This window comes from Coregonus clupeaformis, unplaced genomic scaffold, assembly GCF_020615455.1.
Source record: "Coregonus clupeaformis isolate EN_2021a unplaced genomic scaffold, ASM2061545v1 scaf1432, whole genome shotgun sequence".
NCBI classification, from domain to species: domain Eukaryota; kingdom Metazoa; phylum Chordata; class Actinopteri; order Salmoniformes; family Salmonidae; genus Coregonus; species Coregonus clupeaformis.
Genome location: NW_025534886.1, coordinates 527 through 25272, shown reverse-complemented (window position 1 = coordinate 25272; position 24746 = coordinate 527). Strand labels below are relative to the sequence as shown.

Genomic DNA, 24746 nt, shown 5'->3' with positions numbered 1-24746 from the left:
CATCGTTAAAACTTGTTATATTTGTCATGGCCTTTAAGTGTATATAACATTTATTTGATGTTTTGAAACCCATTTTCTGTCAATATGTAAAGCAAGATCTACAGATGTAAAACAAAAGGTGTTCTAACCTCAACATTACCCCCCAAAACAAGTTCCAAAATGGACCTCAACCAAACGTGTGATTTAAATTGTGATCTTCTAGCATTATATTAACTGTTTTCATGAGCAGGTTACTGACTGTTATATCTGTGAATTAGACATGATGCTGGGTTCAAACATGAGACACATGTACACTACATACGTAAAGTATAATATCAATTGTATCTGTCATTAATTACATGGTAGCATATATGTTATGAGTCCCTCCCTGAATCCACCTTAGAGGTTAAAACCAGTCCACTCCCTCACATTTGGCCCAGTCCAGGGTATTTCAGGGAGTGAAACTGTTCAACTACTAGACTGGTATCTGTGGGAGTGAAACTGAGATTTTCATAGACAGGGCTGGGTGGTTCTGCTTGTCCCAGAATAGAGCAGTACTGTCACCAGATGTTCACTCTGTCCCCAGGGGGTTGGAGGTAGAGAAGACTGTCACTACACTATATAACAGCGTTTTCCTAACTCGGTCCTCGGGACCCCAAGGGGTGCACGTTTTGGTTTTTGCTCTAGCACTACACACCTGATTCAAATAATCAACTAATCATCAAGTTATGATAATTTGAATCAGCTGTGTAGTGTTAGGACAAAAAACTAAATGTGCACCCCTTGAGGACCGAGTATGGGAAACGCTGCTAAATCTTGAAGTAGTGCCACTTCTAATATTTTAATTTTAATTTTATTTTTTTTGCTTCAAATCAAAGCCTATAACACACGTGAGAGTCCAAGATATCGGTTGACTGTTTGATAGTTCTTCTTTTATTACTGTAAAGTCTGTCAAGTCAAACAGGTCTGACACAGACTCAGTATCCTGATGAATGAAGACAGTCAACTACTACCATGGCAGAACCTCTTCTATTATATCATAGTATATTGTGATAGTATGAAATACTGGTCAATTATGATGTTAGAGTGAGTTTTAGACTTGACAGTTTTTAAAGACACCATTAATCAGCCTTACTGAATACATATTTTTCCAGAATATTACAAATATACAGTATCTATGAAACTGTTTATTAATAGAAACAACAAAAATATGCATTTCAAAAAGAAATATTTATTTTAATCCATTATCACACAATCGAAGCATCAAAGCAAACATGATAGTGAATAAAAGCAGATCACATCAAATCTAAAACTAACACAATCTCAATCTACAGAATGGATTGACACATGAATTCAAGCCAAGCCCCCTGTTAGTCTACACCAGGGTGATCTCTAAATCAGAGAATTACTGATTTTAGAACAAAGCTAGTCAAAGCAGAGGAACCAGCATCCTCTCTCCACAGGGCTGTGTGACTGAGGGGTCCTACCCAGAACAGTCAGCCCTCCTCAGGGTCTTTGTGACTGGAGTCTGGGATTTCTGCTGGAATTCACAGGTCACCTCTCCTGCCTTGGTCCACTCCTGGGCAGTGAGAGTCAGTGTGCTGCTCCAGCTGTACAGGCCGTCCTTCTCCTGGACCCTGGGACTGGCCTCCTGCTTCTTGCTGGTCCCGTCCACTTTCCAGCTCATGGTCCAGTCTGAGGGGAAGCCCTTGTTGGCCAGACACGTCAGCGTGGCTGTTGACTTACTGGACAGCTCCTCACTAGAGGGGGGCTGGACGGGTTTGGGAACTGTTACCTGGAAGAAACATAACACATCAACTACATCAAAACAAAGTACTTTGGAAATGACTTCTAAAACTTAGATTAGATTGCTAAAAGACTTGAAGAAAACACAAACATTATTATGATAGGAAAGCAGATTACAAGTATAAAGTATACAAGCAGAAAGCATACAAGTATGACGTGTTTAACTTTAGCATTACTTTGTCATAAATATATTTTTTTAGGATCGTTTCTCATCAGAATACTCATATTTGTAGTATTTTGCAGAATCCAAGAGGTTGGATACAAATAACAGAGACCCTTTCTGGCTATCATGAACACAATGCACTGATGACTACAATAACAAATATTATAGTTATCATACCAGAATAAGAGTTATATAGTCTGCAATCATACAAATAAAACATACAAAAAAATGCCCGCAATTTAACATTTTGATTAAATAAACTGTTGAAAGAAGACTCTTTCAAAATCAATATATATGTCACGGTTTCGGCCGAGGCTGCCTCTCCTCCTTGTTCGGGCAGGCTTCGGCGCTCGTCGTCTCCGGAATTCTAGCTGCCACCGATAGATGTTTCATGTTCGTTTGCTTTTGTCTGTTTGTGTCACACCTGTTTCTGTTTTACGTAATTAGTGTCCTATAAGTTTCTCGTTGTGTTTGTCATGGGTTGTGTATGATTGTTTTTCGTCAGTGTTGTGTTTGCTCGGTTGAGCATATTTTCTCCACTGCGCTGGAGCTCAGTTGCACCTGTTTCGTGCACCACTTCGTTTTGTCGCACCTGTTTGTGCGCATTTGCCTTTCGCCTCGTGCGTAGTTTAGCTGTTGGGCTTAATTGTCCTGTTGCCTGTGTTTGGGCCAGAATACAGCATTTGGAACCTACCGTCTGCGTCCTGCATTTGATTCCTTACACCACACCTACACACGCCCTGACAGAATCATACACCAGTCATGGAATCAGCAGGAGCCGAAGCAGCCCAGACAAGACTGGAAGCCCAGGTTCGGGACCAGCAAGAGCAACTCCTGCAGATGGGGAACGCCCTGCAGGAGGTGATTACCACACTCCGAGGCTGGGGTTCGCCTCCACCACCACCCGCCCCTGCCAGCACCATCGGCCAGCCCGCCCAGTCCAGCGCCGGAACCTCGAGGAGTCCGACTATCTCTCCCGAGGGCTTACGACGGGACAGCGGCTGGGTGTCAGGGATTCCTGCTCCAGGTAGAGCTATACCTGGCCACCGTGCACCCGGCACCGTCAGGGCACGAGAGCGTGTCCGCCCTGATCTCCTGCCTGGCCGGAAGCGTTGGAGTGGGCCAACGCAGAGTGGAGGAAGATCGACGCCACGACTATTACGTACACCGAGTTCTCCCGCCGCTTCAGGGCGGTGTTTGACTCATCCCCCGGAGGGAAAGCGGCGGGGGAGCGTCTGGTCTTCCTCCGACAGGGGAGGAGAAGTGCCCAGGAATTCGCGCTCGAATCCGTACTCTGGCGGCAGATGCAGGGTGGAATGATCGGGCCCTCATCGATCTATACCGATGCAGCCTACGTGAGGACGTCCGTCGGGAGCTGGCTTGCAGGGACACCAGCCTCACTTTCGACCAGCTGGTGGATATGTCCATCAGGCTGGATACCCTGCTGGCTACCCGCGGACGTCTTGCGGAGGGTCCGTCCCATTCCACCCTCCAGCGCCTCCGAGCCTTGTCCCATGGAGCTCGGGGCGCTGGCGCTAGAGAGAGGAGGAGTCGGCAGGCTAGGGGGTCCATCCACTGCACCAACTGTGGTCGGGGAGGACACACCGCGGCTAGGTGCTGGGGATGGCCTCCTAGGGGAGATGACGACAGGTCCCGCACTGGGGATTCCCTCCAGGTGAGTAGGCGCCCCACTCACCCAGAGCTCTCTGTTGCCCATTTTTGTATGCCTGTACGTTTTCCACAGGTAGCACCTCATGCCCAGCATAAGGCGCTGGTAGATTCAGGCGCAGCTGGGAATTTTATTGATAAAAAGTTTTGTTTAGCGTTAGGGATTCCCCTCATTCCTGTTGATGTTCCTTTTCCCGTTCACGCCCTAGATAGTCGTCCGTTGGGGTACGGGCTTGATCAGGGAGGTCACGGCGCCACTTAGGATGTGTGCGCAGGGGGATCATCAGGAGATGATTCAGCTGTTCCTGATTGACTCTCCTGCGTATCCGGTGGTGCTGGGCATGCCCTGGTTGAGTACCCATAACCCAGTGATTTCGTGGCAGGAGAGGGCTCTGATGGAGTGGTCTGCCCAGTGTGTGGGTAGATGTTTGGGCGTTTCCGTAGGGGCTACCTCGGTGGAGAGTCCAAACCAGGTGCCCGCATTGCACATTCCACCTGAGTATGGGGATTTGGCTATTGCGTTTAGTAAGGCGAGGGCGACGCGGTTGCCACCCCATAGGCAGGGGGATTGTGCGATAAACCTCCAGGCAGGGAGCTGCGCTCCCACGGAGCCATGTGTATCCTCTGTCTCAGGAGGAGAAGAAAGCTATGGAGATTTACATAGACGAATCACTGAGACAAGGATACATACGGCCGTCCACTTCCCCGCGTCCTCGAGTTTCTTTTTCGTGAAGAAAAAGGATGGTGGTTTGCGCCCATGCATCGATTACCGTGGTCTCAATCAGATTACGGTGAAGTATAGTTATCCACTCCCGCTGATTGCGACCATGACTGAGTCGTTGCATGGGCGCGTTTCTTCACGAAACTAGATCTCAGGAGCGCGTACAACTTGGTGCGCATCAGGGAGAACGATGAATGGAAAACAGCCTTTAGTACCACCTCGGGCCATTACGAGTATCTGGTCATGCCATACGGGTTGATGAACGCTCCATCAGTTTTCCAATCATTTGTGGATGAGATCTTCAGGGACATGCAGGGGCAGGGGGTGGTGGTGTACATTGATGACATTCTCGTGTACTCACCTACCCGTGTCGAGCATGTAGCCCTGGTGCGCAAGGTGTTGCGGAGGCTGGTGGAGCACGACCTGTATGTGAAGGCAGAGAAGTGTCTGTTTTTCCAGGAGTCGGTCTCCTTTTTGGGTTATCAGTTGTCTGCGTCAGGGGTGAGGATGGAGGTAGATCGAGTGTCGGCCGTGCAGTGAATTGGCAAACACCAACCACTGTGAAGGAGGTGCAGCAGTTTTTGGGGTTTGCAAATTACTACAGGAGGTTTATCCGGGGTTTTGGACAGGTGGCAGCTCCCATCACGTCTCTGTTGAAGGGGGGTCCGGGTGCGTCTGCAGTGGTCAGCCGAGGCGGACAGGGCGTTTGGGAGGCTGAAGGACCTGTTTACCTCGGCCCCGGTGCTGGCGCACCCGGATCCCTCTTTGCCGTTCCAAGTAGAGGTGGACGCGTCGGAGGCCGGTTTAGGAGCCGTGGCTTTCACAACGATCTGGCGCGCCACCTAAACTCCGCCCTGTGCTTTTTACTCTAAGAAGCTCAGTCCGGCGGAGCGGAACTATGACGTAGGGGGACAGGGAGCTGTTAGCCGTGGTACAGGCTCTAAAGGTGTGGAGGCACTGGCTTGAGGGGGCTCAACACCCCTTTCCTCATTTTGACGGACCACCGTAACCTGGAGTACATCCGGGCGGGCGAGGAGGCTGAACCCTCGCCAGGCAAGATGGAGTATGTTCTTGACCAGGTTTACGTTTAAGATCACGTACATCCCTGGGTCACAGAATGGCAAGGCAGATGCGCTGTCTCGGCGGTATGACGCGGAGGAGAGGTCCGTGGAGCCCACTCCCATACTGCCTGCGTCGTGTCTGGTGGCGCCGGTAGTGTGGGAGGTCGATGCTGAACTCGAGCGGGCGTTACGCACCGACCCTAGTCCATCACAGTGCCCGGAGGGTCGGAAGTACGTTCCGCTCGAGGTTCGGGTATCGATTGATCTATTGGGCTCACACGTCACCCTCCTCTGGACATCCGGGTATCGGCCGGACAGTGCACTGTCTTAGTGCCAAGTACTGGTGGCCCACGTTGGCTAGGGATGTGAGGGTTTATGTTTCCTCCTGCTCGGTGTGCGCCCAGTGTAAGGCGCCTAGACATTTACCTAGGGGTAAGTTGCTACCCCTGCCCGTTCCACAACGGCCATGGTCCCACCTATCGGTGGACTTTATAACAGACCTTCCCCTCTCCCAAGGGAATACCACCATCTTGGTCGTTGTGGACCGGTTCTCTAAGGCCTGTCGTTTGCTCCCCATGCCGGGTCTTCCTACGGCCCTGCAAACTGCCGAGGCACTGTTTACCCATGTGTTCCGGCACTACGGGGTGCCCGAGGACATTGTGGCTGATCGGGGTCCCAATTCACCTCCAGGGTCTGGAGAGCGTTTATGGAGCGGTTGGGGGTCTCGGTGAGCCTCACCTCGGGCTACCACCCGGAGAGCAATGGGCAGGTGGAACGCGTAAACCAGGATGTGGGTAGGTTTCTCAGAACATACTGCCAGGACCGGCCGGAGGAGTGGTCTAGGTACGTTCCCTGGGCCGAGATGGCCCAGAATTCCCTACGCCATTCCTCCACGAACCTAACCCCATTTCAATGTGTGTTAGGTTACCAGCCGGTTCTGGCACCCTGGCAGCAGAGCCAGATCGAGGCTCCTGCGGTGGATGAGTGGGCGCGGCGCTCGGAGGAGACTTGGAACGCTGCACACGTCCACCTGCAGCGGGCCCTCCGACGTCAGAAGGCGAGCGCTGATCTCCACCGCAGTGAGGCACCGGTGTATGCACCTGGTGATCGAGTCTGGCTCTCTACCAGAAACCTGCCCCTCCGCCTGCCCTGTCGGAAACTGGGTCGGCGGTTTGTAGGCCATTTAAAGTCCTGAGGAGGTTGAACGAGGTTTGTTATAGATTACAGCTACCTGTGGAGTATAAGTGTATTAACCCCTCGTTCCATGTGTCCCCTTCTCAGGCCGGTGGTAGCGGGCCCACTCCAAGAAGATGAGATCTTGGAGACTCCTCCGCCCCGTTGGACATCGAGGGGCACCGCGTACTCCGTGAGATCCATCTTGGATTCGAGACGTCGGATGGGGGGTCTCCAGTATCTAGTGGAGTGGGAGGGGTACGGTCCGGAGGAGCGGTGCTGGGTGCCGAGGAGAGACGTGTTGGACCCGTCGCTCCTGACGGAGTTCCATCGGAGGGCATCTGACGCGCCCTGCGCCGCGTCCCCCTGGCCGTCCCGAGGCCGGAGTCGGCGCGCGTCTGGAGCCGCGCGTCAAGGGGGGGTACTGTCACGGTTTCGGCCGAGGCTGCCTCTCCTCCTTGTTCGGGCAGGCTTCGGCGCTCGTCGTCTCCAGAATTCTAGCTGCCACCGATAGATGTTTCATGTTCGTTTGCTTTTGTCTGTTTGTGTCACACCTGTTTCTGTTTTACGTAATTAGTGTCCTATAAGTTTCTCGTTGTGTTTGTCATGGGTTGTGTATGATTGTTTTTCGTCAGTGTTGTGTTTGCTCGGTTGAGCATATTTTCTCCACTGCGCTGGAGCTCAGTTGCACCTGTTTCGTGCACCACTTCGTTTTGTCGCACCTGTTTGTGCGCATTTGCCTTTTCGCCTCGTGCGTAGTTTAGCTGTTGGGCTTAATTGTCCTGTTGCCTGTGTTTGGGCCAGAATACAGCATTTGGAACCTACCGTCTGCGTCCTGCATTTGATTCCTTACACCACACCTACACACGCCCTGACAATATAACAATATTTTTGGAAAGTAAAGTATCTCAAATCTAAATGTTTTAATAGAGATTAAAGAGTTTAAGAAAAAAATGGAATCAGACAAACATCAAGAAACTTACTTCCAACATCTAGTCTGGTGCCGCTACCAAAAGTGTACCACAGTGATACAACCCCTATAACTGCTGGTACAAAAACCTCCTGACCATTGGGCAAGCTGAATAATAAAAATGTTTAGACTGTGGTTTAAATCATGAGCACATATGAATACTGGCCAAATATAATGTTAAATTCTTCATTTGAAATAGTTTTTTGATTAAATGAAAAACATTATAGTTTTATTATAAAATAGAAAGGTATAAAACAAACCCAAATATTTTAGAGAAATGTTCAGTAACTGATTTGAGAAACTTTCATAAGAGTCCAAGCATGAGTGAAGTGACAGTTAGGGCTGTATTCAATCTGTATCGCTGAAGCCTTTACATTTCAATTGGGCTTTAGCGCTGAACTCCAGCAATACGGATTGAATAGAGCCCTTCATCTGAAATAAAAGTTGTATCGTTGAAGTGTTACAGATTACCGGATAGAAATGTCAAGATAATTTTTGATTGAGCTGACATATTACATTTACTTCACTTAGCAGATGCTCTTATCCAGAGGGACTTACAGGAGCAATAAGGGCCTTACTCAAGGGCACATCGACAGATTTTTTACCTAGTCGGCTCAGGGATTCGAACTAGCGACCTCTTAACCGCTAGGCTACCTGCCACCCCATATGCAGCATTTACTGTGAATGCAGTCTCCGCTAACACAGGAACATTGCCTTTAAATTCCAATCACGCTGTAACGCTGAACCTCAGCAATACGGATTGAATAGATCCCTTCATCTTGATGCTTGTCATTTGCTTTCAAGTTGAAGTTGCTGTTGAATTCTAAAGCATATTATGTTAAAGAAAACTGATCTTAAATGGAATCTGATCTTGACAATGTGTTATTATTTTCTCAGTATCCCGAGGGCAGATCACTGTGACTCAGATCCTGCAGTGAAAGCTGTCCTTTCAGGTCACATACTGCAGTTACTCTCCACTGCTGTAAAACCACCAGTAATCCATTAAAGGCTCTGTGCAGTCAAAATTCAGTTTTTCTTGTGTTTTATATAATATTGTACAACAGCTGATGAAACTAACACTGTAAAAGTATGAAAAAAATTGATCAGTGTTATTTCATGATTGTTCCTAGTTGAAAAGATGATGTACTGTACATAGGACCTTCTAATTAGCACGTTTGCATTTGAGGGAGGTTCGGCTTTCCATGGTGACATTACCATGTAGCAAATTAGTTAATAGACCAATAACAAAGAGAGTTCCAAATCTCTCTGCCAATAACAGCTAGTTTTCCGTTTTCCCCTCCCCACTCAGACCACTCTCAGACAGTCTTAGCTGCAGGTGCTGTGGGGGAGGACTAGACCAGTGATAGTGTTAGGGACTAGACCAGTGATAGTGTTGAGGACTAGACCAGTGATAGTACTGAGGACTAGACCAGAGAGAGTGTTCAGGACTAGACCAGTGATATGACTGAGGACTAGACCAGTGATAGGACTGAGGACTAGACCAGTGATAGTGTTGAGGACTAGACCAGTGATAGTGTTGAGGACTAGACCAGTGATAGTGTTAGGGACTAGACCAGTGATAGTGTTGAGGACTAGACCAGTGATAGTACTGAGGACTAGACCAGAGAGAGTGTTCAGGACTAGACCAGTGATAGGACTGAGGACTAGACCATTTATAGGACTGAGGACTAGACCAGTGATAGTGTTGAGGACTAGACCAGTGATAGTGTTGAGGACTAGACCAGTGATAGTGTTGAGGACTAGACCAGTGATAGTGTTGAGGACTAGATCAGTGATAGTACTGAGGACTAGACCAGTGATAGTACTGAGGACTAGACCAGTGATAGTACTGAAGACTAGACCAGTGATAGTGTTAGGGACTAGACCAGTGATAGTGTTGAGGACTAGATCAGTGATAGTACTGAGGACTAGACCAGTGATAGTGTTGAGGACTAGACCAGTGATAGTGTTCAGGACTAAACCAGTGATAGTACCGAGGATTAGACCAGTGATAGTGTTGAGGACTAGACCAGTGATAGTGTTCAGGACTAGACAAGTGATAGTACTGAGGACTAGACCAGTGATAGTGTTGAGGACTAGACCAGTGATAGTGTTCAGGACTAGACCAGGGATAGTGTTCAGGACTAGACCAGTGATAGTGTTGAGGACTAGACCAGTGATAGTACTTAGGACTAGACCAGTGATAGTGTTCAGGACTAGACCAGTGATAGTGTTAGGGACTAGAACAGTGATAGTGTTGAGGACTAGACCAGTGATAGTGTTCATGACTAGACCAGTGATAGTGTTAGAGACTAGAACAGTGATAGTGTTAGGGACTAGACCAGTGCTAGTGTTAGGGACTAGACCAGTGCTAGTGTTAGGGACTAGACCAGTGATAGTGTTCGGGACTAGACCAATGATAGTGTTGAGGACTAGACCAGTGTTGGTGTCGAGGACTACAGTCTAGAGTTTTATAGGTTCCCTTTATTATTTGACCGACCAACACCTCAAAATGAAAACAGTCACACAATGGATGATATACACTGAGTGCACAAAACATTAGGAACATTCCATGACATACTGACAAGTTGAATCCAGGTGAAAGCTGTGATCGCTTATTGATGTCACTTGATAAATCCACTTCAATCAGTGTAGATGTTGAAGTGCCTTTTAACAGGGTATGGTAGTAGGTGCCGGTTTGTGTGTCAAGAACTGCAACGCTGCTGGGTTTTTCACAGTCAACAGTTTCCCATGTGTATCAAGAATGGTCCACCACCCAAAGGACATTCAGCCAACGGCAGGCCAGTGGTCGAAAACAGGTAATTGATGGAAGAGGACAAAGGAGCCTGACATGAATTGTGCAGAGCAACAGACGGGCTACAGTTAGTCAACTGACAGACTAGTACAACATTTGTGACCAAAGACCCATAAAAGAATGCACAACTCATCGTACCTTGACACAAATGGGGTATGGCAGCCGACATCCTTACAAAGTTACACTTCTTTCAGCAAAAAAACAAGAAACTGAGTTTGCAGTGGGCTATGGAAAGGAAATACTGGACACTGGAGAATTGGAAAAATATTGCTTTATCTGATGAATCCCTGTTCCTGCTGTTTCACGCTGATGGGAGGACTAGGGTATGGACAAAACCACATGAGTACATGCATCCAAAAAGCTGTGTGTCAACGTTGGTGCTGTGGTAGTGTGGGGCGTGTTTTCATGGCACACATTGGGCCCTTGATAAAAGTGGAGCAACGTTTAAATTGCCAATCAGGTGCATCCCTTCATGGCTGTGGGAGTCATTGGAGTCAACATGGGCCAGCATCCCTGTGGAAGGATCACTTTCGACACCTTATAGAGTCCATCACCCGACAAATTGAGTCTGCCCTGAGGGCAAAAGGGGGTGGAACTCAATATTAGGAAGGCGTTCCTAATGTCTTGGACACTCAGTGTGTATCCCATATATTACCAAATGAGGCATACGTTATCTGCCTTGCTCCAGGAGTCCCATTTGCATAGAGAGGACACTTTGCATTGGCAGCACATGCTTCAGTGGTCTGGGAGTGTTGATATCCCTGTGAGTTTAACACTTCATGACTGAGAGCTGTCCTTCATGACAACAGACTCCACAACAACCATGACTTTTATCACCATCTTTATCTGGATATTTGCCCTCTGGATTCAAGGTAAAATATTTGACTGTGACAGCAATGGACAGTGGTTGGCCTGGTACCAACAGAAACCTGGAGGAGCTCCTAAACTCCTAACATACTTGGCTAAAACCAAGTATATTTTTCCCCTGACCCATCTGTCTATCTCCTCATTTGAATTCCATGCTGTCACAGTCACTAGCCCATTCAAGCTTAACATCCTTATCATTTATCGCCCTCCAGGTTCCCTTGGAGAGTTCATCAATGAGCTTGACGCCTTGATAAGTTCCTTTCCTGAGGATGGCTCACCCCTCACAGTTCTGGGTGACTTTAACCTCCCTACATCTACCTTTGACTCATTTCTCTCTGCCTCCTTCATTCCACTCCTCTCCTCTTTTGACCTCACCCTCTCACCGTCCCCCCTACTCACAAGGCAGGCAATACTCTTGACCTCATCTTTACTAGATGCTGTTCTTCTACTAATCTCACTGCAACTCCCCTCCATGTCTCCGACCACTACTTTGTATCCTTTTCTCTCTCGCTCTCCTCCAACACTACTCACTCTGCCCTTACTCAGATGGTAATGCGCCGTCGCAACCTTCGCTCTTTCTCTCCCGCTACTCTCTCCTCTTCCATCCTCTTCCATCCTACCATCATTTTCTTCCCTCTGCTCAAATCCTTCTCCCTCCAATCTCCTGATTCTGCCTCCTCAACCCTCCTCTCCTCCCTTTCTGCATCCTTTGACTCTCTATGTCCCCTATCCTCCCGGCTGGCTCGGTCCTCCCCTCCTGCTCCGTGGCTTGACGACTCATTGCGAGCTCACAGAACAGGGCTCCGGGCAGCCGAGCGGAAATGGAGGAAAACTAGACTCCCTGTGGACCTGGCGTCTTTTCACTCCCTCCTCTCTACATTTTCTTCCTCTGTTTCTGCTGCTAAAGCCACTTTCTACCACTCTAAATTCCAAGCATCTGCCTCTAACCCTAGGAAGCTCTTTGCCACCTTCTCCTCCCTGCTGAAACCTCCTCCCCATCCCCCCCCCCTCCTCCCTCTCTGTGGATGACCATTTTGAAAAGAAGGTTGACGACATCTGATCCTCGTTTGTTAAGTCAAATGACACTGCTGGTCCTGCTCACACTGCCCTACCCTATGCTTTGACTTCTTTCTCCCCTCTCTCTCCAGATGAAATCTTGCGACTTGTGACGGCCAGCCGCCCAATTACCTGCCCGCTTGACCCTATCCCCTCCTCTCTTCTCCAGACCATTTCCGGAAACCTTCTCCCTTACCTCACCTCGCTCATCAACTCATCCTTGACCGCTGGCTATGTCCCTTCCGTCTTCAAGAGAGCGAGAGTTGCACCCCTTCTCAAAAAACCTACACTCGATCCCTCCGATGTCAACAACTACAGACCAGTATCCCTTCTTTATTTTCTCTCCAAAACTCTTGAGCGTGCCGTCTTTAGCCAACTCTCTTACTATCTCTCTCAGAATGACCTTCTTGATCCAAACCAGTCAGGTTTCAAGACTGGTCATTCAACTGAGACTGCTCTTCTCTGTGTCACGGAGGCTCTCCGCACTGCTAAAGCTAACTCTCTCTCCTCTGCTCTTGTCCTTCTAGACCTGTCTGCTGCCTTTGATACTGTGAACCATCAGATCCTCCTCTCCACCCTCTCCGAGTTGGGCATCTCCGGCGATGGCTCACTCTTGGATTGCGTCCTACCTGACAGGTCGCTCCTACCAAGTGGCGTGGCGAGAATCTGTCTCCGCACCACGTGCTCTCACCATGGTGTCCCCCAGGGCTCAGTTCTAGGCCCTCTCCTATTCTCGCTAATCACCAAGTCACTTGGCTCTGTCATGTCCTCACATGGCCTCTCCTATCATTGCTACGCAGATGACACACAACTAATCTTCTCTTTTCCCCCTTCTGATAACCAGGTGGCGAATCACATCTCTGCATGTCTGGCAGACATATCAGTGTGGATGACGGATCACCACCTCAAGCTGAACCTCGGCAAGACTGAGCTGCTCTTCCTGCCGGAGAAGGACTGCCCGTTCCATGATCTCACCATCACGGTTGACAACTCCGTTTTGTCCTCCTCCCAGAGTGCAAAGAGCCTTGGCAAAACCCTGTCGTTCTCCACTAACATCAAGGCGGTGAGCCGATCCTGTAGGTTCATGCTCTACAACATTCGGAGAGTAAGACCCTGCCTTACACAGGAAGCGGCACAGGTCCTAATCCAGGCACTTGTCATCTCCCGTCTGGATTACTGCAACTCGCTGTTGGCTGGGCTCCCTGCCTGTGCCATTAAACCCCTACAACTCATCCAGAATGCCGCAGCCCGTCTGGTGTTCAACCTTCCCAAGTTCTCTCACGTCACCCTGCTCCTCCGCGCACTCCACTGGCTTCCAGTTGAAGCTTGCATCTGTTACAAGACCATGGTGCTTGCCTACGGAGCTGTGAGGGGAACGGCACCTCCGTACCTTCAGGCTCTGATCAGTCCCTACAACCAAACGAGGGCATTGCGTTCATCCACCTCTGGCCTGCTGGCCCCCCTACCTCTGCGGAAGCACAGTTCCCGCTCAGCCCAGTCAAAACTGTTCGCTGCTCTGGCACCCCAATGGTGGAACAAGCTCCCTCACGACGCCAGGACAGCGGAGTCACTCACCAACCCCACCTCTTTAAGGAATACCTGGGATAGGATAAAGTAATCCTTCTACCCCCCCTTACCCCACCCCAAAGAAAGAAAAAAAAAACATATTGTAAAGTGGTTATCCCACTGGCTATAAGGTGAATTCACCAAGAGCTTATCTTCAGCAAAGGACAAATCAAAATAAAGTGATTTGGAAATGCCTTCTAAATATTAATGCAAAAGTTAGATTGGTAAAAGATGTGGATAAAACAAACTGTAATATGATAAAGCAGAATAATGAACCGAACAAGTATTAAGTAAGTAGAGTTACATGTCATACAGCGTCAGTTATACATGTCATACAGATATTATTTAGGAATTGATCTGATCAGAATAGCCTTCTCATATTCATAGTATTTGCAAAATCTGAGCATAAATTAGTTTTAATCACATATCAACCATGTTAGTTCATGAAGTTGGTTACAAACATAACTGAGACCCTTTGTCTTCACACTAACAGTGAAGGCTACCATGAACTCAATACAACAATAATGACTACTATATCCAATGCTATTAAATAGTGATCCTACCAAAATTAAGAGTTATAGTCTGCAATCATACAAATCAGACAAAAATAAACCTACAATTTAACATTTCGATTCAATAACATTTTATTAGAACGAAGGGTCAGTCAAAAGCAATTAAAACATTTTGAAAATCTAAAATCGCAATATTTTCATAGACAGAGTGTAAGAATAACATACTTAATAAGTGTAATCAGAAAGAAATATCAAGTGAGCTTGTTACTTACTTCCAACATCTAGTCTGGTGCCGCTACCAAAAGTGTACCACAGTGATATAATCCCTATTACTGATCGTACAAAAACCTCTCTGTGTTGTGATGCTGCAGCTGTTACAGTGAAGATCACTCATACAGAATCATAATCAACACAAATACACTTTAACATCTTCCAGGTAGAACAAACACTTTATATAAGCTGTTTCTAGATAATACAAATATGATTTGTATCTTAAAACCAGATATTAGTATTTTTTCCTTCCTCTGTGTATCAGATGTTCTCCTAGTCTGTAAGTACTGTCCAGCATTAGCTCCAGTGTTGCTAGTATTCCTCCATATTGTCCATATGAAAGACAACAGCAGCAGCAGTACTGATAGTGATCCATGTTTTATATTCCTTTATTAAAGATGTTGATCTCAGATTTAACAGTCACAGACAGACAACACTACCAGAGGAATCCTACCAGCTTTAGTTTAGAGAAGTGTTCACTAACTGATTAGAGGAACTTACATAAGAGACCAAGCATGAGTGAACAGACAGTTAATTATGTCTGATCATCATCAGAATAAAAATAAATGGTGGTGTGACATAAAAGTTGCCATACATAAGTTATTTGAGTAAAAGTTGCTGTTTGATGTTAGAGCGTTGGCCTAGTTACCAAAAGGCTGCTAGTTCAAATCCCCAGGACGACATGGCGAAACATCTGTCGATGTGCCCTTTAGCAAGGCACTTAACCCTAATTGCTCCAGGGTCGCCGTTTATAATGGCAGATGCTGGCCGTGACCCCACTCTCTGAGGATGTCTCAGGGGGAGTTGGGATATCCCACCCAAAAAACATATCCAATCCCCGTATAATACACATGTGTGAAATAGGACAAATATAAGCACCCACCTAATTACTATTATTAGAAAAGCAAACTTATGCAAGATAATTATATTCTTATGATGGGAGCCTACTTGGAAACCGAAATAGATTTGAAACACTCATTTGCATAATGCATCTGCTCTAAGAGTGTTTATAGCGCTGTGAGTTTAACACTTGATGACTGAGAGCTGTCCTTCATGACAACAGAACCCACAACAACCATGACTTTTATCACCATCTGGACACTTGCTTTCAAGGTGGTACTACTACTCCTCCTCCTCCTCCTCCTCCTCCTCCTCCTCCTCCTCCTCCTGACAGGGAGACTAGCTGGAGGAGAGAGGCGGGTCAGCTACCACAACTCTATAGTAGGAGAGGAGAGGGGAGAAGAGGAGTGGAGAGGGTCATCAACTACTACTATTACTACTACTACTACTACAACAACAAAAACAACAACAACAACTACTACTACTACTACTACTACTACTACTACTACTACTACTACTACTACTACTACTACTACTACTACTACTACTACAACAACAACAACTACTACTACAACTACTACTACTATTACTACTATTACTACTACAACTACTACAACTACTGAGGAGAGGAGGAGAGGAGAAGAGAGGGGAGAAGAAGAGAGGAGAGGGTCGGCTACTACTATTACTACTACTACTACTACAACTAAAACAACAACAACTACTACTACTACTACTACTACTACTACTACAACAACAACTACTACTAGATATGTTTTAAGATCTCTTTTAAATATTTCCACATTTTCGGCCCCCTCGGGTTCTCTGGCAGGCTATACCTGAGACTGGGGGCATAATAACTAAAGGCTGCCTCTCAATGTCTCTTCGTCCTAGGCTTTGGGATAGTTAAAAGGCCACTGCCAGAGGACCTGAGGGACCTACTGGGAACATAACTTAAAAGCATGTCTGACATGTATTGGGGTGCACAATCGTGGATTGATTTAAAAAACAATCTTAAAATTAATTATAAAACTCACAGGCAGCCAGTGCAGAGATCTTTAAAGCGCTGTAATGTGTACTCTACATCTGGTCTTGATCAGTACCCGTGCTGCAGCATGCTGTATGTTTTGCAGTTGACCAATGGCTTTCATGGGTAGACCAGACAGGAGAGCATCACAGCAGTCAAGCCTGCTTGTATTGAAAGCATTGATGAGTCTCTCTGTATCAGTCTGAGAGCGAAACGGCCGCATCTTGGCAATGTTCCTCAGGTGGTAAAAAGCTATTTTGGTCACATTCCTAATGTGTGAATCAAAATTTTATTCAGAATCTAAAATAACACCTAGGTTTTTTTACCTGGTGTTTTATCTTTATTGCCCGTTAATTAAAATGTGTGACTAGATTCTCTCTCTGTTATTTGGCTCCAACAACAAGTACCTCCATGTCACGCCCTGACATAGAGTTCACTAGTTGGTTTGGTCAGGGTGTGAGTATCTATGTAATGTGTAATTCTATGTGGAGATCTAGTATGTTTAGATCTATATTGGCCAGGTGTGGTTCCCAATCAGAGGCAGCTGTCGATCGTTGTCTCTGATTGGGGATCATACTTAGGTAGCCTGGTTGCCTACCTTAGTTGTGGGATCTTGACTCGTGTTTGGCTTGTTGTGTGTAGCCACTGTTGAGCTTCGCGTTACGTTGCTTTTGTTGTTTTGTCTAGTGTTTATTCATTCTAATAAACATGTACGCATACCACGCTGCACCTTGGTCTGACCCGTCTCTCAATGAACGTAACAGAAGATCCCACCAAACAAGGACCAAGCAGCGTGCCCAGGAGAAGCAGAAATCATGGACTTGGGAGGAGATATTAAATGGTAAGGTTTCATGGACATGGGAAGAGATCCATGCTGGGATGGATCGCCTTCCTTGGGAGCAGACAGAGGCAGCAAGGGAGGAGAAATGGCGACTTAAAAAGACTTGGTCACGAAGAAAGCCTGAGAAGCAGCCCCAATACATTTTTTGGGGGGGCAAACGGGGTGGACGACGAGGCAGCAGGAGGCCGTGAAAGTGCTGACTGTAGAGGAGGAGGCCGCTATTTTAGAGGTCCTCCAAGACCTGCGGATCTGCAGTTTAAGAGAGGAGGCCACCACATTACGGGGGCTGATAGTGAGAATAGAGCATGAGAGCTCCCTACAAGAGGAGGCGCTGCAGGAGGCCTGTAGGGAGAAGGAAGTAGTGGATACATGGAGAGAGGAGCTGGTCAGGCAAAAAAAGGAGTGTGCGTTCATTGAGGAACCAAGGTATGCGGAGATACGCACTGTGTCACCAGTGTGCATTCACAGCCCAATGTGTCCTGTGCCAGTGCCCCGCACGTGTCGTGCGAATGTGGGCATCCAGGACGGGTTGTGCCAGCTGTACACTCCAGACCTCCAGTACGCCTCCACGGTCCAGTATATCGTGCTCCGGTTCTACGCACTGTGTCACCAGTGCGCCTCCCCAGCCTGGTACGCCCCGTACCTGCTCCCCGCACCAAACCATTGGTGCGTGTATCCAGTCCAGTACGACCCGTACCTGCTCCCTGCACCAAACCAGTGGTGCGTGTATCCAGTCCGGCACGGCCCGTGCCTGCTCCTCGCACCAGACCAGTGGTGCGTGTTCCCAGTCCGGCACAGCCCGTACCTGCTCCCTGCACCAAACCAGTGGTGTGTGTACCCAGTCCGGCACAGCCCGTGCCTGCTCCTCGCACCAAACCAGTGGTGCGTGTCGCCAGCCCGGTACGCCCGGTGCCTGCTCCTCGCACCAGACCAGTGGTGCGTGTTCCCAGTCCGGCACAGCCTGTCCCTGCTCCTCGCACCAAACCAGTGGTGCGCGTCTCCAGTCCGGCACGGCCCGTGCCTGCTCCTTGCACCAGACCAGTGGTGCGTGTTCCCAGCCCGGTGCGGCCCATGCCTGTTCCTCGCACCAGACCAGTGGTGCGTGTCCGCAGCCCGGTCAGCTTCTCCACTCCAGTTCCAGAGCAGTCCGCTCCACCGGGGCCCAGTCCAGCTCTGATCATCTGCTCCAGTCCAGTGCCAGAGCAGTCCGCTCCACCGGGGTACAGTTCAGCTCCGGTCAGCGGATCCACTCCGGAGCCAGAGCAGTCCGCTCCACCGGTGCCTAGTCCAGCTCCGGTCAGCGGCTCCACTCCGGAGCCAGAGCAGTCCGCTCCACCGGGGTCCAGTTCAGCTCCGGTCAGCGGCTCCACTCCAGGCCCAGATGTCAGCCCCTCTCCAGGTTCGGGGCCTCCCACACCAGGGTCCAGACAGGGCTTGGTGCATCGTGGGAGGAAGGAGAGGGGAAGGATCGCGCCGAAGTCCAGACCAGACCAGGGGTGCAACGGGGAGGCAAAGAGGGAGAGGTCGTCACGCCCGGAGCCGGAGCCGCCTCCGAGGCTGAATGCCCAACCGGACCCTCCCCTAATGAGTCAGGTTGGTGCGGCAGGAGTACGCACCTTTGGGGGGGGAGGTACTGTCAAGCCCTGACATAGAGTTCGCTAGTTGGTTTGGTCAGGGTGTGAGTATCTATGTAATGTGTCATTCTATGTGGAGATCTAGTATGTTTAGATCTATACTGGCCGGGTGTGGTTCCCAATCAGAGGCAGCTGTCGATCGTTGTCTCTGATTGGGGATCATACTTAGGTAGCCTGGTTGCCTACCTTAGTTGTGGGATCTTGACTCGTGTTTGGCTTGTTGTGTGTAGCCACTGTTGAGCTTCGCGTTACGTTGCTTTTGTTGTTTTGTCTAGTGTTTATTCATTCTAATAAACATGTACGCATACCACGCTGCACCTTGGTCTGACCTGTCTCTCAACGAACGTGACACTCCGTCTTGTCTTGATGTAGCTGGAGGAAGTTGTGAGCCATCCAAGTATTTAAATAACTAATAAAGTCTAATAATTTATCCATGGAGTTGAAATCCTCTGGTGCCACAGAAATGTAAAGTTGTGCATCGCTGCGCAGCAGTGAAAATCAATGTGGTGCTTCCTGATAACGGTTCCATATGGTAACATATGTAAACTGAACAGTACTGAAACCAAAATCGAACCTTGTAGAATGCCACCTGTGATTTGTATTTTCTCTTAATTATGGTCACCAAGGGTGTCTAAAACTCTCGACAGGTTAAATAGGTCCTCAACCAATTCAGAACTGGACCGGAGAGGCCAACCCACCTCTCCAGTCTGTCCAGAAGGACATCATGGTCAACAGTACAATAGGGACTGAGAGTACTGAAGTACTAGTGTAATACAATAGGGACTGATAGTACTGAAGTACTAGTATAATACAATAGGGACTGATAGTATTGAAGTACTAGTAAAATACAATAGGGACTGATGGTAATAAAGCACTAGTATTATACAATAGAGTATAATACTAGTAAACGCCTTATTTACTATGCTAAAACACTTCAGTCTGGGACAATTGCAATATTAGGCTATATAACCTCATTACAGCTTAATTTCATATGCTACATGGAAAAATGTACTAACAATTGAATGCTATTTCTACATGACATCTCTTTTTCAGAATTGAGAGGCCAGGTCACTGTAACTCAGACCCCTGCAGTGAAAGCTGTTCTCCCAGGACAGACAGTATCTCTGAACTGTAAAACCAGCAGTGATGTCTATAGCAAAAACTATCTAGCCTGGTATCAACAGAAACCTGGAGGAGCTCCTAAACTCCTTATTTACTATGCTACAACACTTCAGTCTGGGACTCCATCTAGATTCAGTGGTAGTGGATATCATAGTGACTTCACTCTGACCATCAGTGGAGTCCAGGCTGAAGATGCAGGAGATTACTACTGTCAGAGTTTCCACTATCCAAATAGTACATTTGTGTTCACACAGTGATACAGAGCTGTACAAAAACCTCCCTCAGTCAGACTGCACAGTGACTGTACTGCTACAGAAAGCAGATACTATCTGGTCTAAAAGCAGTAATAACGTTATGCTCCACTTGTAGATGTCTATAGTCATTATATCAGTCCCCATTCAGCACTTATATCAGAAACCATTTCAGTGATTACATAGATATCATGTTTCTACATCACATCATTCTGACTGTCCAGGAAGACTACTTACATGTAGGACACTACTGAATAATGGTGGATGGGGAGAAGACCAGAAGATTATTTGCATAGTGATGATGCTCTGCATAGACAGAACATGCTTCAGTGGTCTGGGAGTGTTTATAGCCCTGTGAGTTTAACACTTCATGACTGAGAGCTGTCCTTCATGACAACAGAACCCACAACAACCATGACTTTTATCACCATCTTTATCTGGATATTTGCCCTCTGTAATATATTTTACAGAAAACTACCCGGACAATTGCAATATCAGGCTATATAACCTCATTACAGTTTAATTTCATATGCTATATGGAAAAATGTATTAACAATTGAATGCTATTTCTACATGCCATCTCTGTTTCAGAATCCAGAGGCCAGGTCACTGTAACTCAGACCCCTGCAGTAAAAGCTGTTATCCCAGGACAGACAGTCTCTCTGAACTGTAAAACCAGCAGTGATGTGTATGGTGCAGGAGGCTCTAATCCCCACCTAGCCTGGTACCAACAGAAACCTGGAGGAGCTCCTAAACTCCTTATTTACTATGCTAAAACACTTCAGTCTGGGACTCCATCTAGATTCAGTGGTAGTGGAACTCATAGTGACTTCACTCTGACCATCAGTGGAGTCCAGGCTGAAGATGCAGGAGATTACTACTGTCAGAGTTGGCACTACATCAATAGTAAAGATGTGTTCACACAGTGGTACAGAGCCGTACAAAAACCTCCCTCAGTCAGACTGCACAGTGACTGTACTGCTACAGCTGGGACCTACTGTAGGTGCTGAGGGGAGGAGATGATCCAGTACAATGACACAGTGTGTAGTAGAGCTGAACAACAATAGAGTCAAACTCGAGCCATGTCTAGAAGACCTTAGATCATAACTGATCACGAAATGTTTCTCCTGACCATTAACTACATGTTGACTCTGTTGAGTAACTCAAGGAAAACCATCATCCAATCTGAATAGAGATGATGTGCAATCATTAAAACCCCTAAAGATGACCTGTGTTTTGAATAGCTAGAATTTAATTAACATGATTCAAACACATACAATATAGACCACAAACATTACCCATATATCCTCCCTCACACCACTGTGGTAGTTCCAGAGAGCAGCAGGTGAAGCAAGAGACTGGAGACGTCAGAGATCTGGAGAATTCCCCTTTAGAGCTGTCATTCAGTGGCATCACACGATCCACACACAGACTGCAGTTACTGACCCTGACCACTGGAGGGAGACAGAAAACAGAGACTGCCTGGTCTAATAACACATTAATAACAATATGCTCCATTTGTAGATGCCTATAATCATTATATCAGTCCCCATTCATCACTTATATCAGAAACGATATCAGTGATTACATAGCTATCGTGAATCTACATTACTTCACACAAGATTTATTAATACGTCTGATTTCCAGGAAGACTATTCAAGCAAAAGGCCTGATTGGAACTTTCCAGAACCTTCCCAGCATTTGATTGAGCCCAGATGAGGCTTGTTAACCAATCAAGGCCATGATTGGCTGGACAATCAGCCTCAACCTTTAAAATGCTTCTGTTCACACAGATCCCTTCAACTCCCAGTTTTTTTGAACTAGTGTGGAGGAGGACGAGGGGTTGACATTCTGTCGGATGGGAAGATGGAGGACAAGAGAAAAAGGAAGAAAGGGAAACATATTCTGAATAAATATATAGTGAGGGATTATAATAATATAATAATAATATAATATGCCATTTAGCAGACGTGTGCATACATTTTTACGTATCGAACCCACTACCCTGGCGTTACAAGCGCACGCCGTTACAAGCGCCGTGCTCTACCAATTGAGCTATCTTCTGGAAGATCTGGTGAAGTTGAAGATGATGGACTAGAAAAAAAGGATGGACATGGAATATGTTTAGAGTAAATATGCAATGGAGGATCGCACAGAACTTTTGGAAGAGCTTGAAGAAGCAATATATCAGTCCCCATTCAGCACTTATATCAGAAATGATATCAGTGATTACATAGGTATCATGTTTCTACATCACATCACACAACATTTACTAATAAAGTCTGACTGTCCTAGAAGAATATTTACATATAAGACACTTTGTATTGGCAGCACATGCTTCAGTACTCTGGGAGTGTTTATATCCCTGTGAGTTAAACACTTCATGACTGAGAGCTGTCCTTCATGACAACAGAACCCACAACAACCATCACTTTTATCACCAGCTTCATCTGGACACTTGCTTTCTGCTTTCAAGGTTAACAGTTTCAGAATTTGTTGTTGAACAATTATTTAATCTACACAAAAGTATAATGTATATTAATGTAAATATTTTATTCATAACAATTGCTTAATATACGTGATATTCATCAAACAATAAACAAACGAAACGTGAAGTCCAAGGTAGAACAAACAACATACCTAACACGGAACAAGATCCCACAGCCCACTAGTGCCAATAGGCTGCCTAAGTATGGTCCCCAATCAGAGACAACGAGCGACAGCTGCCTCTGATTGGGAACCACACAGGCCAACATAGATCTATACGATCTAGATCTAAACCTAGAAAATACAACAAAGAACATACTACACAGAAAATACACACCCTCACTCAACAAATACGAGTCCTCTGAGTCAGGGCGTGACAGTAGCTATATGCTACAATGCTGAAATTATAAAATAAGCTGATTGATGTAAATTAGTATGAAGTGTTCTGCCTATTCATGCGATAGTGATCACTGGAATCATGATTAAATCAGTTATTGGGTTATTTTCTAATCAAAACAAGCTTTATTTGAACTCAGAGGCAAGAAGACATGTACAACATAATCTCAAAATAGTTCATTTAGCACACAGCACTACTGATATTATTCACTATTATACTGTAACATTCAGCTCTAAAACACTAATGTTTCCAGAACTAGCACCATGTGGGGATTCTCTAGAACCCTACAATGGCTTCTCCGGTCTCTAGACACTATATTGACGGCTGAATCACTGGTGTCGTCGTCGTGCAGGTGTACACCTCTCCATCTTCCCAGCGTGCCTTGCTCAGGGTCAGGGTGCTACTGCGGCTGAAGTGGCCGCCCTTATCTTCTTCTGTGGTGGTCAGGACCCTATCCTTGACTTCCGCCCCGTCCACCTCCCAGCTCACCATCTCCCCCTGGTGGGAGTAGACACTCAGCAGGCAGGCCAGTTTGGCCGAGTACCCAGAGAGTTACTCAGTGGACAGGAGGGAGCAGAGACACTGTGTGCCTGACAGAGGGAAGAGCTGGAGAAGAGGAGAGATGTTAGAGGAGAGTCAGCTACTACTACTATTGTATAATGAAATATATTAGGAGAGGAGAGGAGAGGAGAGGTAATACACACAGGATAAACAACTAGCTACTGTACTGAGAACAACCGACAACAACAAAACACTTCATCTATAAAGATAAAGACAAACAATTCATCAGAAAAATGTATGTTACATTCATGCTCTACAGTTTAGCACACCAAGAGCAACAAAACACTAGGAGGGGGTTTCATTTTTACATTTACATTTTAGTCATTTAGCAGACGCTCTTATCCAGAGCGACTTACAGTTAGTGAGTGCATACATTATTTTTTTCATACTGGCCCCCCATGGGAATCGAACCCACAACCCTGGCATTGCAAACGCCATCCCTGCCGGCCAAACCCTCCCCTAACTTGGACGACGCTGGGCCAATTGTGCGCCGCCCCATGTCCTGGACACAGATGAAGCTCTTCAATGAAGATAATCAAATTGAGTTTGCTTTTCAGTCCAGGACTAAGCTTAATGTGTCTGGCAAACTGCCCCTAAGTCTACAAAGACATGCAGTAAACAGATACACTACATTACCTCATCAGGTATATGCTTAAACATTACAAAGCACGACTGATCATGACCTGGAGTTGTATATCCACAGCCTATTAAGACTGAACGCATGTCATGTATGGTAAAATCAGCATCCAAAGAAGAGTCAACAGTATCCCTTTTCTTATACACATTAACATGAGCATTTCAAATCTCACACCTACGTTGCTTTTATACTTCATCCAAAGTGACCCCACTATGTACACTAGCAAATGTCTTCCCCAACAAGTCAGTTTTTCTTTATCATTTTTGGACCCACAACCAAAACTGGAATTCGAGTGGACTTGCTTCTTCCGGTCATCTTCTTCAAC

The 24746-nt window shown here is 46.8% G+C and overlaps 1 gene segment (V, D, J or C); it reads right to left on the bottom strand.

The window, feature by feature from the left end:
* Positions 1 to 1462: 1462 nt before the first annotated feature.
* Positions 1463 to 23715, bottom strand: LOC123487046. The segment is given in 2 exon segments: positions 1463 to 1774; positions 23557 to 23715. Coding segments are annotated over 2 exon segments (471 nt in total).
* Between the last annotated feature and the right edge of the window lie 1031 nt (positions 23716 to 24746).